The sequence below is a fragment of the Pistacia vera genome, unplaced genomic scaffold (assembly GCF_008641045.1).
Source record: "Pistacia vera cultivar Batoury unplaced genomic scaffold, PisVer_v2 Contig132, whole genome shotgun sequence".
NCBI lineage: Eukaryota > Viridiplantae > Streptophyta > Magnoliopsida > Sapindales > Anacardiaceae > Pistacia > Pistacia vera.
This window is the reverse complement of record NW_022195380.1, coordinates 1,337,037-1,351,472: the sequence shown is the minus strand read 5'-3', so window position 1 is coordinate 1,351,472 and position 14,436 is coordinate 1,337,037. Positions and strand designations below refer to the sequence as shown.

The window sequence follows — 14,436 nt, the reverse complement described above, 5'->3', positions numbered from 1 at the left end:
CTAGATATCATCCTTTTAAACGAGTCAGGAGTACCACTTGGGTCAAACCTGGACTCGCATTAGCAAACGACAACCCAAACCCGAACCTGAAAGGATACATGAACCCATTAAATTTGTTGGGCCTGTGGGCCGAATTGTAATCCGGAGGCCCAATTGTCACGTGGAGGATCCGAATCTGAAAGAGCATATCATTTTCATCCGCCGAGCCCTATTTCCTTGTCCACGAGACGAAGCCCAAAGAACAGAACACTATACCTTGCACGTCTGCAGATAGTACACGTGGTGACGAACGGGACCGTCCACACTGGACCCCACATTAACCTTTACCGTCTTCGCCAAACTCTTCCTGGTTAAGCTTTCCTTGAATCTTAAGTTTTGCGATTCTTGCGAGTGCTGTCTCTGCAATGGGTGGCGGTGGAAGAAGAAAACCCACAAACAACAACAACAACAAAAACAAAAACAAAAAACAACAAAAGCAAGAGCACACACGAAGAGGGAAGCCGGACACGTCATCGTCGTCTGGTCGTCGAATAAGGAACTCTTTGTTTGTTGAAGGAGGTCTTTTGTCTGATTGGCAACAGAAGTTTCAATCTCCTTCTCGAGGTGCCGACTCTTTTTCTGTGTTATAATTTTGATTTTGATTCGTTACCCATCTGTTTTTGTTGTTCATGGATGGTGAAAATTAACAAAAGGTAGACACTGTATGTACCCTTGTGGCGCTTAATATGAGCGTACCTTAAGTGTGATGATTTAGTTTTGAAGAGATTATATCATGTTTAATTTCAACTGGAGTAAGTTTTTTTATGGAATGGAGTGAAAGTTTGTTTATTTTTGTTCTTCCCTTGAATTTTGTGAGAAAACCGAGCAGGATTTTAAGGTGGTAAGGATCATTTCAGCTTTGTTTTTGGCCTTGAATTACAGGAACGACTGCCAATATGAACTCGAATTCTGGGTTAAAATCTGGGAGTTCGAACCCAGCAAAAGCTTCTGCTTCTAAAAATGGATCAAGGAAGTCTAATGGCAATGTATTTGCATACCAATACCCTTCTGTTGATCTTAAGGTATATATCTTCGGACCCGGATGTTTCTTTAGAATGGGAAAAAAATTCATTTTTGAGGGCGAGTAATTTTTTTTTTTTTTTTTTTTATTGGTAAAGATGAGTTGCTTGTATGGAATTAAGTTAGTTTGGACTAATAGTTGAAATTATTCATTTTTCGGTTTGCAGTTTGTGTTTTTACTTTGGAAATGGGTAGTTTTTTTTATAATTGTTAATTAGTCTATAACTTTAATATGAGCTTTGTACTGTATGAAACTGTTTAAGTTATAGTTCTCTAATATTTGGATATGTTTGGTTTTCTCATAATATAGTTTGTGTCAGGAACTGCGCATCGAGGACAATGAGAGAGATAATAGTTTGGATGAGTCACAGCAAATGATTTTGGTTGGTTCTAGGAATAGTAAGATTGTTGCTTATATAGATGAAACTCCAACTTCGGATCCTCATAATGTTAATTATAGCTATGATTATAGCTCAGGCTTTGTGCTGGGTGATAGCTCACATAGGGGACTGGGATTCTGTGATGAATCTGAGGCAACCCCAAGTGGTGTCGATTCATCCTCAAAGCAAGTGGATGGGCGTGAAGTCTCAGGTTCTGATTCACCATTCTCCAAGGAGGAAGTGGATACTGATGAGAACATAAGTCAGGAGGAAGGTGTTGAGATGGCTGAAGAGTTGCCTGATGAGAATGTCTCACCAAAGGAGAATTCAGGGTTCCTGTCAATTGGAGGCATGAAGTTATACACCCAAGATATGTCTGATGGGGATAGTGATGATGAGAATGATGGGGACTCATGTGATGATGAATTTTAGGAGTCATATTCGGATAGTGATCAATCAGAAGACTTGTCTGATAGTGATTCAGATATTGATGAAGAGATTGCTGAAGATTACTTAGAGGGAATTGGTGGGAGTGACAATGTTTTAGATGCCAAGTGGTTGGTAGAACAGGATTTTAATGGATCAGAGGATGGAAGTTCTTCCAGCAGTAGTTTTGATAATACTTTACAAAAGTTGGGTGGAATTGCTCTCCAAGATGCATCTAGGGAATATGGTGTGAGGAAGCCCCTGCCTGTGTCAAAGAAAAAAAAATCCGTAGCTGCTAGAGGTGCTTATTCTTCTGCTTTTGATGACCTCATGCTTGTAAAAGATCCAAGAACTGTTTCTGCAAAGAATAAGCATGCTCCTCGCCTTCCCCAGTCTTGGCCTCGAGAGGCTCAAAAGAGTAGGAAGTCCAGAAAATATCCAGGTACAGTTTGCTTACATCTGTTTATCTTAGTAAAAAAAAAAAAAAATGTTTGTGTAAGGTTGAGATATATTTAATTATGTAGAATCGAGAGATTCTGAAATGAAGATATCCCTTTTTATTTTCAATGCAATCTGATAATGGTAATTGAATTCTGATTTTTTTTTCTTTCATACAGAGATGCTAGCTTGCTACAATGAAAATAAATGAACTCATTTTTTTCATAATAATACATTTTTATTGTTCAAATAAAAGTCACTCTTCTGTTTTTTGGTGGCTAACAATATGAGTTTTCCATTCTATAGTATGTGGGTTTTGGTGATTCATTTTTGTTATTATAGTATTTGTAGTAAATCAACTTGCCTGCCTTCAATATGTATCATATATTCTTATTGTTCACTTGCTATTCAGGTGAAAAGAAGAAACACCGAAAAGAAATGATTGCTGTGAAACGCCGTGAGAGAATGCTACGTCGGGGTGTTGATCTCGAGCAAATAAACTCGGTATGTGATACCACAATCTTCCATAACGTGGTGATTCCCATTTTTGTTTGCACCAGTGCTTCAGTTGTTCTGATTAATTCAAAACTGTAAAGTGAGAGAAGTTATTATATATGAGCAGATTATATACACTTGAACATTTGTTTCCTATCAAAAAAATAGAAAATTGCTCAATTTTCTTCCTTGTATTCGATACCTGGTGAACAGATGGCCCATTTACGATTCTTGCAGGCACCTAAATTTTTTTCCAATCTAATCCTTACCAGCTATAACCTCATTTTCTTCAAAATGCCTTCTAGGTAGATGGAGGACAATCAATTGAGTATTAGATTAACCAACTAGATGATCCCATGTTATTTGTCAAAAGAACTAATCTTCATGTTTGTGAGATGCAGATATTAGAGCAGATTGTTTTGGATGGAGTAGATATGTTTGCATTTCAACCTATGCATCACCGGGATTGTTCCCAGGTATGGAATTTCGTTTCACCTCTTCTCATAGGGTAGATGTGATTATTTGATCCAATTATATTTAAGTTAATTAGGCATACTTTATGAGTTTTGTAGTTTGCCACCCATCTTCTGCACGTTAGTGCTTGCTTTACATTGGATAATCACTCCATGTCATTCAAAGGTTCTCATTTTTTTTTTTAATTACGCTAGAACATATATGTTGTCAATCAATGTTGCTCTTGTTTAGTCGGTTGTCATTTCAATATTTGTAAAAAACCTTCCACTGGGGCTCATACTTGTCCAGTGGTGCCATGCTTTGAACCAAAATACATCTTCATGAGCATGCATACAAGATTTTTTTCAATTAACAAGCTAATGAATTATGAGCAATTGGATTATGTTTGATGCACTTTAGGCTTTTTTAGGTACGACGATTAGCTTCAATATATCGCTTGCAGAGTAGCTGTTGGGGTTCTGGTAAGAAAAGGTAATATGATTTCACCTTTATATTGATACATTATGCAGATTTGTGTATTTTTGCTCATGAATTTATTTTCTTTTATCTCTTTTAAATTATATGTTTATTTATTAACAATATTTAGCACGTGGAAAAAAGGTGTTGATGTTTAAACCAGTTGGCATTTTGTTTTTACAGTTATGTAACAGTGACACAAACACGACACACTTGCATGCCATCATCAAGTGACAGAGTTCGCCTGGACAAGGTTTTAAATTTCCATTGAATTACATTCATATTATTGTTAATATCCAATTCTTTATTGTTATTGCTTGATAGACCTGATCTGGAGAGTTTTACTGTGTACTTGGGATGATCTATGTATGCTACTGTAGTAAAGCTAAGTCAGTGGTTATTTATGGATTTCAGCTGATTGGTGCTGGTGATGAGGATGTCGATTTCGCTGTTAACAAAGGTTCAAATATTAAATCAGCGAGTGCAGACAGAAAGAAGAGCAAGACATCAAAGAATATGACCGTTCGTAATAATAGTGGTGAAACAAGTAAGAAGAAAGGGAGTGGGAAAAAAGTTGCATATGCTAGTCAGCCTGTCTCATTTTTGTCGAGTGGCAAAAAAGTTGCATATGCTAGTCAGCCTGTCTCATTTGTGTCGAGTGGTGTTATGCGGTCTGCAACTGTTGAGATCAAAACACTAGATTCTATAAAGACAAGTGAAACTTTTGAAAGTAAGGGCCCAACCAGCTTGACACAGGTTGGTACATTTGAGGTACACACTAAGGGTTTTGGATCCAAAATGATGGCTAAAATGGGATATGTAGAGGGTGGAGGATTGGGAAAGGATGGTCAAGGTATGTCAAAACCCATTGAAGTGGTCCAACGACCTAAATCTCTTGGGTTGGGTGTGGAATTTTCAAACATTGATGATGACTCGGCAAGGAAGGTATCTCGTGGTGACTCAGGGAGGAAGGAGTCTTGCAGTGACTCAGGGAGGAAGGAGTCTCGCGGTGACTCAGGGAGGAGGGAATCTCGTGGTAACTCGACAAGGAAGGGACCTCAAAGCATCGGAGCTTTTGAAAAGCACACTAAAGGTTTTGGATCAAAGATGATGGCGAAGATGGGTTTTGTTGAAGGCATGGGCTTGGGAAGAGATTCCCAAGGTATTGTCAACCCTTTGGTTGCGGTTAGGCATCCAAAATCACGAGGCTTGGGAGCCAATAAAGGTTAGAATTTATGTATACTGAAATAATATAAAAGATAGTTGCTTCACAATTTATTGGAATTGAACATTTCCTAGATCAAGTATATTTCTAGTTCCTTGTAAATTAGTATCTCTCTTGCAATCAGTGTACTTCATCTTTTTTTCTGAGCATGCAAAATTTGTTGCTTTCCTGGCTATCTTTTTTACACTGCTCCAGCCTGTTCCATTGCAGATATTGTGTAATCATGTGCTTGATTTAGATATAACCTATTTCATTAGTCTTGGCCTTCTGGGCCCTTCATTTGATACTTCTTGGTAAACTTCTATGGTGTACATCAGGCCCAAGTCACACGTCAAATCCAGCTCCTACATTATATATTTTATTGATTGTGTTTGTGGTATGCATGTTTATTCTGACTTTATTTATATATTTATTTTTCATTTGACTTTTTTGTATATATTGAGGAGTATGGGGTGTAGAGGTACATGATAGCTGTCAAATTATATTTAGTAGAAACATGTGGGATCGAATGACAACTTGATATATCGTGCTGTAAATTAACTTTGTTCTGACTTATGACTTTAGGTTTAATCAGTTTACTATGTTCCAGTGTGAACTAGAGTTAGATCTAAGCTAAAGTAAGTTATGATATAAAAAACTAAGCTATGTTATATATAATTAAATAATACATCCCAAGACACAATTGGTCAAAGAAGATTAAAAAACTTTGTGATCCAATTGAACCAAGATCGAGATATTATTATAGTAATTTTACTTCTTATCCATGTTCTCCACTATTTAAGCTCTAATAAGAGTTATTCAACACATTAATGATCCTTTTATGAGATTTACATAAAGATTTACCACCATATATAACTTTATGAATTACAAACTCTCTCTTCACTTCATCTTGAAGGCCTTTCAGATCCATATCCCCTTGTCTTCTTTGTTTCATTATTTTTAGCTATTGCTTTTACCGCTATAGTTTCTTACTTTTTCATTCGTTTCGTGATCTGGGTTTCCCAGATTTGACACAATTTCAATAAAAAAAAAAAAAAAGGACTTGGCTTGCAATTTTAACATCTTGGTATTGTTTGTTTTATTGACATTTCAATCTTCTTGTTATGGGTTTTACTTATCTAGTACTTACCTGCACAAATTCGGTGTTGGTGATAGCTTGTCTATGAAAGTTAATTTTATCACTTCTATAGACACCAAAATGCCCTTGAGTTATTACAGGTACCCTGTGCTTAATTACTCTGATCTTTATGGCTAAAATGAAAGGAGCACATCTTTTCAGTGTCTATTGTTTGTTATTTGAGTAAAGCATATAAATGACATTGGTATGTCAAATGTTTCTCAAGCACTTTTTGAGACAAAAGTCAATGTGCTATGAAGTGGCCCTGCTGAAGCTTAGTTCTCTCAGACAAGCTGAAGCAAACATCTTAACCCAGGCCAGACCCTAAACCAGTCTGGCCACCTGAATGAGGTTCCTCAGAGGGAGAAACTCTTTAGTGGGACAAATGCATGTGTGCCGTCTAATGATTGTACACGTGCGAGGCACGTGTATGACACGGCATATGTACGCCATCTGTACCATCCCATTGAAGGGTTTTTCCCTTAGAGTGGTCTCCACTGATATATCTTATTCTTGTGTATCTGCATCCAGATTTAACAGACTATTACCTCCTTTCCTTCAACTGCATTAGTTCAGGGTGGTGTTTGTAATGAAATTAGAACTTAGTATTAATGCATAAGTTTCCTCATTGTTCAACATGCAATATCATATTTTAGCTTGTTCAAGTTATCACAAGTCAAATGGCAAGTTTCAATGCATTAAATATTTTGTTATTGGGTTCTTGCAAACCATGAAAATGCTCTTGAAAGGTTTCTGTATCTTCCCTCACAAGTTTCACATTTTTTTGAGTGATAATGTTATTACCTCATTTTCAATACTTGCTAATAGTTGCTATGAATGCTTGTTGAATTTAGAGAATATTTTTTGGTATGTTTGTTTTCCTATTCCTATCCTATCCTACTTAAAATACATATTTGTTTTAGTATTCTCAAAATCCAATCTTATTCTATTCAACTATTTTAAACTCTTTAGGTTTGTTAATTTAATTAAATACCTCCTACAATAAAACATTAAAAATTAATAAAAACACGTCTACTCACTCATTAAATGTCGACAGTCGGTCACCACTGTTGGAGGGTGACCGGAAGTCGCTGTAATGGCGCAGGATCAGCTAGATTTGGGCGATTGTGTGTCGACTTGGTCGGAAAAGACAATCTATGGTTAAAGATCTGGCCGTCATTTGGTTGTTAAAGATAGCCAAACCTTAGCCTTGTGATATAAAGGGCAAGAAATCTGATATAAAGGGTCGTTTTCCTTTTTTTTTTCTTTTTTTCTGGTTGCTTCTTTCTTGTGATGGATTTGAATGGAACTCTGGTTTTGAGTGCTTGGCCATGTGATCGAAAGGGCAAGAAATGTGATAAAAGCTTGTGATTGAATCACTCACATTGACCATTCGCAGGAATTCCTGTTGAAGTTTCCATATTTTATTATCTTTTGGTATGCTTTCTTCATCATGAAAATGTAACGTAACTTTCACTCTTTCAAGATTCAATCACAATATAATGAAATTGTGGTGGTTAAACTGCTTCTTTCTCTCACTGAACTCTTGGTGAGTTTAAGCCTTTCAAATATATCACCTCTTTCAATTACGAGATAGTATTGGATACAATATACATATCACATTATTCATTCGAAACATAAAAGTTTATTCAATAAAATCGTATTTCATATATATTTTATGGAACATATTTATAGATGATGTGATATATTTATCTATTTAAAACTTTTTTGTTCAGACATTTTTGTACATATCAAGAAATATAAAACACAGGAGCATGTGAAACTTGTCAAAAATGTATTTAGAAAGCAAAATAAGCATGTGGGATGAAATTAGATCTTGATTTTATTGTGCTATGACTTAAAACTTTGTTATATGATTCTAGTTTCAAATGAGTTCTTGTTCTAGTATGAAGTAGAGTTAGATCTAAGCTATGATATAAAAAGCTCAACTCTATATATTATACATATGATTTAATGTAACATTCCAAGACATTAATGGACCTAAGACATTAATGGACCTTTTTCTACCATGTCGATCCACCAACATGTGAAATATTATTATTATTATTTGGATGAAGATATACCACCACAACCTATACATACCTTCACTCACAAAGGTAAAGTATTTCAAAACTTATTATATAATCAAATTAAAAAATTTAGTACCTAGATGTTAGATATGGTTTATATTTTATATGATCTGGGTCGAGTTAGACCGAGTTAGTCTTAGAGGGTGTTTGTTTGAGCTTATAAGCTAGTTAAACTAGTATATAAATCCTAAAATTAAGGTGACTTATATGTTTATAATTTTTTTTTTTTTTTTTTTTGTAAGCTTACAGTTTATGAGTACTCTGTTTATAAGCTAGTTTGACTAAGTATATTACCACATTATCCTTATTTAATTTTAAAATTTCATCATATAATTTATTAATTGATAAAAATAATATAATATTTTTTTTAATCGTTTTAATAATAAAATGTACTTAAAGCATCTCTAAATGACTCTTTAGAGCATCTTCAAGAGTGCTTTTCATTTTAAAGAATATTTTTCATATAAATAAAGAGTATATTTATTAATTTTAAAATATAAAGAATATAATTTTTATTTAAATCTAATAAATTTTTTAAATTTAATAAAAATATTTTTTATTTTTTTATTATTTAAATTTAATAAATTCTTTAAATTTAATGAAAGATAGTTTATTTTAAAGCGAGAGACTTAACCTAATTTTCGTTAACTCAGCCAAACAGTGTCTCAATGACATTAAGTTTACTATTAAATGATTTATTTTAAGCAACCAATAAAACCCTCATACAAATCTCTCCTTCACAGAGACTCTCACTTTTCTCTCTCTCTTGAAGGTCAGTCAGATCCAGAACCCTCTCTAACCTTCTTTATTTCGTCATTTATTGATTGTATATTGCTTTTACTATTTCATATCTTTGCTTTTCCATTCATTTCACGATCTGGGTCTCACAGATCTGAATAGAATTCATCCAAAACTGATCGAAAATGGATTTAACTCGCAATTTTAGCATCTGGGTGTTTTTTCTTTTCTTTGTATTTCAATCCTTTTGTTATGGGTTTTACTTGCCTGGTAGCTACCCTCACAAATACGTTGTCGGTGATGCGTTGTCTGTGAAAGTTAATTCAATCACTTCCATAGACACCGAAATGCCCTTTAGTTATTACAGTTTGCCCTTTTGTAAGCCTCAAGAGGGCGTCAAAGATAGTGCTGAGAATCTTGGTGAGCTTTTGATGGGTGATAGGATTGAGAATTCTCCCTATAGGTTTAAGATGTACACCAATGAAAGTGACATCTTTTTGTGCAAAACGGATCCGTTATCGAAAGATAATTTCGATTTGTTGAAGAAGAGGATTGATGAGATGTATCAGGTTAATTTGATCCTTGATAATTTGCCAGCGATAAGGTACACCAAGAAGGATGGCTATCTTTTGAGGTGGACGGGGTTTCCAGTTGGGGTTAAGTATCAAGATGCGTATTATGTGTTTAATCATTTGAAGTTTAAGGTTCTTGTCCATAAGTATGAGGAAACTAATGTTGCTCGTGTTATGGGTACTGGCGATGCGGTTGATGTGATTCCCACGAAAGCGAGTGAGGGATCTGATGTGCCGGGTTATATGGTTGTTGGATTTGAGGTTGTGCCGTGTAGTGTGATGCATAATGTTGATTTGGTGAAGGATTTGAAGATATATGGCAAGTACCCGAGTCAGATTAAATGTGATTCGAACATTGTGTCTATGCCTATTAAGGAGGGTCAACCAATTGTGTTTACTTATGAGGTTAACTTTGATATGAGTGATATCAAGTGGCCATCCCGTTGGGATGCTTATTTGAAGATGGAGGGATCAAAGGTCCATTGGTTCTCGATCTTGAATTCTCTTATGGTTATTACTTTCCTTGCTGGTATTGTTCTTGTGATCTTTTTGAGGACTGTTCGGCGGGATCTGACTCGGTATGAGGAGCTTGACAAGGAGGCTCAAGCACAGATGAACGAGGAGTTGTCTGGGTGGAAGCTTGTTGTGGGGGATGTTTTCCGTGCCCCAAGCAATCCTGGACTTTTGTGTATTGTTGTTGGAGATGGAGTTCAGATTCTCGGGATGGCTGTCGTGACTATTTTGTTTGCTGCTCTTGGATTCATGTCACCAGCTTCCCGTGGAACTCTTATCAGAGGTATGCTGTTTTTCTACATGATTCTTGGTGTTCCAGGTGGCTATGTTGCTGTTCGTCTATGGAGGACAATTGGCGGTGGTGATCTTAAAGGATGGATTTCTGTGGCATGGAGGGTTGCTTGTTTCTTCCCTGGTATTGCCTTTTTGATTCTAACAACTTTGAATTTCCTGTTGTGGGGTAGTCATAGCACAGGAGCCATTCCATTCTCTTTGTTTGTTATTCTGCTTCTGCTATGGTTCTGTATCTCTGTGCCCCTTACCCTATTTGGCGGTTACCTTGGGGCGAAGGCACCTCATATTGAATTCCCTGTTAGAACCAACCAGATTCCACGTGAAATCCCGGCCCAGAAATACCCATCTTGGCTTTTGGTTCTTGGTGCTGGCACTCTTCCATTTGGTACCCTCTTCATTGAGCTCTTCTTTATCATGTCTAGCATCTGGATGGGTCGTTTTTACTATGTCTTCGGTTTCCTCTTGATTGTTTTGATACTGCTTGTGGTGGTTTGTGCCGAAGTGTCTCTTGTTCTCACATACATGCATATTTGTGTTGAGGACTGGAAATGGTGGTGGAAATCCTTCTTTGCGTCAGGATCAGTAGCAATCTACATTTTCTTGTACTCCATAAACTATCTCGTTTTTGATCTCCGAAGTTTGAGTGGACCTGTCTCAGCCACTCTTTATTTGGGATACTCTCTTGTCATGGTCATAGCAGTCATGCTAGCAACAGGCACAGTTGGATTCCTTTCTTCATTCTGGTTTGTGCATTACTTGTTCTCTTCAGTGAAACTGGACTGAAGACCTCTCCCCTTTTCAGATATTAGCATTCTGAAGAGCAGTTGTGGTTCACTGGCGGATTAATGCAACGTTTATGGAAGTGTATCATGTTTTTCTTTTATTTTCGAAATTTACTTTGATAGGAACTTAGTAAATTGTAATATCAAAAATTTGGTCCACTTTTCCTTAATTTTTGTTTACATTGAGATCATGGCATGATAGTGTTATACCATAGTGTATTTGCATCCTTGCGGACTAGAGGCTTATCTAGTTGGTTCTAGTTTGTAACTTGGCATTTTGAATTCTATGTGCTTAACCATTCAAATCTTTATGGATTCTAATGCAAGGAGCAAAACTCAGCATCTTCTTTTGTTTCACAAATTTGGCTGCTGCCTTGAATTGCATTTTTGTGCCTTTTGCTTGTTTTACGTTTTTGGTTTACAAGTTTCACCTATGAGTTTTTACAAATTTAACGATAATGTAAACTCATGTGAAATTGGTATGTTAATGTTTATCAAACAACTTTGGAGACAATGTGCTGTGAAGTAGCCCTGCTTATTGATGAAGCTGATATCTCAAACCAAACTAATATGACCCATTTAATGAACTACAAGGTCCCTTATAAGGGATCTAAAGTTGTGAAAGATTATTATATTATTACTGATATAATATCATTACAAGTTGGATAGAGCCGAACATATCTATGTTTTGGTTGTGAATTGTGATATCGGTATCTTTTGCCCCATCATGGTCGCATATACCACTTTTGGATGAAATAGGTAAAAAAAGTTTTAACGGTTTATTCAAAATATTTTTTATACAGTACATATTGCACTATCAATAGTTTATTCAAATGTCTTTTATACTTGTTGCACTATTAGCGGTTCATTCAAAATGTCTTTTTAATCCATTTTTGTTTTTATTTTCTCTAAATCTTGAAATCTAGATTTTCTTAAACTGATTATAGGAAGATTATAAAGGATCAAATACGTCACTAGATTGATAGTTATTCATATTTATATATCTTTTAGTTTCATTTTTAGTATATACAATTAGTAATAATAAAATTAATGTAATCAAAACCTAACTAAAATCACAAGGTAAAGCTTTCATCTTTACAATATAAAGCAATCACTTGACAGAATTTAAAGCAATTAATTCAGGAAATAAATATTAATAAATGCTCACACGTTCCAATATTATTCTACAACTAATTAATTTTCTTCAAGTTGCGGCCAATACAATCAAAAGCCAACTGGATCCAAATTAATTTCTTCAAACTGTTCATCAAAACCAAACAAAACCAGAAGAAGAAGAAAAAGAAGAAGATGTATACATACCAGCGATGCTACAGACACCGGAAATGAGTACCAAAAAATTGCACCAAAATACATGGCCTTTGACTCAGACGTCACCACGTAGGATACGATAAAAGACTTTCGTAAATGAATCCAACATTTTCGTAATGGAATAGACGAGAGTCTACAAAAAGTATTTAAAAATAAAATAAAAAACAATGGACTCTCGTCCAAATTCTACGGAAGGACGTCCCGTGAATATGGGCGGTCGTCCAAAAAGCACAGTAGATGGACGCCTGTTCATCTAATAGGGACGGCAGTCCACATTAGATGAACATGCATCCATTTAGTGTTAAAATATTTTTTATAAAAAATAAAAACAAAACAGTGGATGGACGCCAGTCCATCTAGTATGAATGGTCGTCCCTTTTATAGGGACGACCATCCAGTAAGCATTACAAAATTATTTTTTAAAAAAATGAAAACAAAAAATTAGATGGACGCCAGCCCATAATGGACGGTCGTCCACATAAGATGGACTGGCGTCCATATCGCTGTAAAAATTTAAAAATTTCAACTTCTTCCCATTTTTTTTAGGGATTTTTAGAATTTGCATAAGAAACGCCGAACAGAGAAACACCATATCTGCCACTGTTAAAGCCACACTATTTGCCGCCGTTGAATCCACATTATCTGCCGCCGTTATTCATTTCTTCATCGTCATCGTTTGGACTCCGACTGTGAGTATTTTTTTGTTTGTTTATTGAACAAAGTTGAAAACTGTTATTATTTTCATTTGTTCGATAGAAATTTAGAGATTTACAAAATGTGTAATTGTTTCTTCATAGATGGACAGTTGATAGTAGAGGTTAAGGGAGCCAATATAGGTGTAAATCTGTGAAGGGTAATACCACATTTGCATCCGCTATTCAAATAGGTGATCCGGTGTCCATAGATGGAGAGGTTTATGCATTGAAAAATTGTAATGGGATTGTTGAGGAAGCCACTGAAGAGGAGTAGATGGATGCAATGGCTAAAGCTGATTCCACTGGGATGTTTATATGTCATTGGTTTTGGCATCTTTTTCACATTTCTTGTGTAATTCTTTTCTTTGATAAAGGATTGCTTGCTCTAGGGAATGTAAGGCACTGTCTCTCTAACTACGAATTGTAGTAATTTAGATCATTGGAAAAGCCTATAAAACTAACTAACTATAAATCTATAATCAAATATTTTGGCTAACAGGAGTGGCCCTTTTGCTTGGTTGGCAGTTTACTTGGAAGCTCTTTACTAGTAACTACAATGTATCACATTGGCAGTTTTCATTCTAAATCCACTGGGATAGTTAATTATTTTCCTTTTCTTTTTTGCTTTTCCTTTCAAGGTATAAACTAATTTAAGTTAGATCTGTTGATATGAGCTATTGGTTGTTGTTTTTTTGTTTGATGTTGTTTTGTTGATATGAGCTACTGGTTTGAAGATGGTCTACTGATTTGAGCTGCAGAGTCAGAATGCATAATTGAAGTTGTTTGCTTTGCCAATTATTTGCCACTGAGTTAGTATGCATAATTGAAGTTGAGGTCGGTTTGAAGATAATCTACTGATATGAGGTGCAAAGTCAGTATGCATAAATGAAGTTGTTTGCTTTGCTATTTTTTTGCTGCTGAGTTAGTATGCATAATTGAACTTGAGGTTGGTTTCTCAATTTTTTGATTTGTTTGAAGGTGTTGAAGAGAAGTTGGTTTGTTGGTTTGAGCTGTTGATTTGAAAAATGCAAAACTTTACTAATATGAGCTGATTCCATAATTAAAGTTAGCTTTTGTTATTGATATGAGAAATTTTCTAAAGTCAGCTTTTATTACTGATAGGATTTTCTAAAGTCAGCTTTTGAGCTGCTGATTTGAAAAAAAAAACCTAGTTTTGTTGGTGTAGTAGAAGTTTTAGCAAATGGTGGTAATAGAGGAGTGTCACTGCAAGGACATAGTTTCATGAAAAATTAGAATATGTTAGATGCAGATATGAGAAAAATTGTGGAGTTCTTTGGAGATATAAGTAAAGGAAAGAAAGAAATTGACGATTGAATACTGAGTCTATGCTTA

General features: G+C 35.4%; 2 protein-coding genes across 2 annotated transcripts; both read left to right on the top strand.

Annotated features, from left to right (window-relative positions):
* The first annotated feature begins 361 nt into the window (after positions 1–361).
* LOC116122150 lies at positions 362–5,278 on the top strand. Its single transcript, XM_031408058.1, is given in 8 exon segments — positions 362–603; positions 922–1,061; positions 1,380–2,307; positions 2,716–2,807; positions 3,200–3,274; positions 3,682–3,743; positions 3,912–3,981; positions 4,143–5,278. Coding segments are annotated over 8 exon segments (2,382 nt in total). The 5' UTR covers positions 362–404; the 3' UTR covers positions 4,959–5,278.
* Positions 5,279–9,083: 3,805 nt separating this feature from the next.
* LOC116122192 (transmembrane 9 superfamily member 11-like) lies at positions 9,084–11,117 on the top strand. Its single transcript, XM_031408096.1, has one exon. The coding sequence runs from the start codon at positions 9,084–9,086 to the stop codon at positions 11,058–11,060; it is 1,977 nt and encodes a 658-aa protein (XP_031263956.1). The 3' UTR covers positions 11,061–11,117.
* The last annotated feature ends 3,319 nt before the right edge of the window (positions 11,118–14,436 follow it).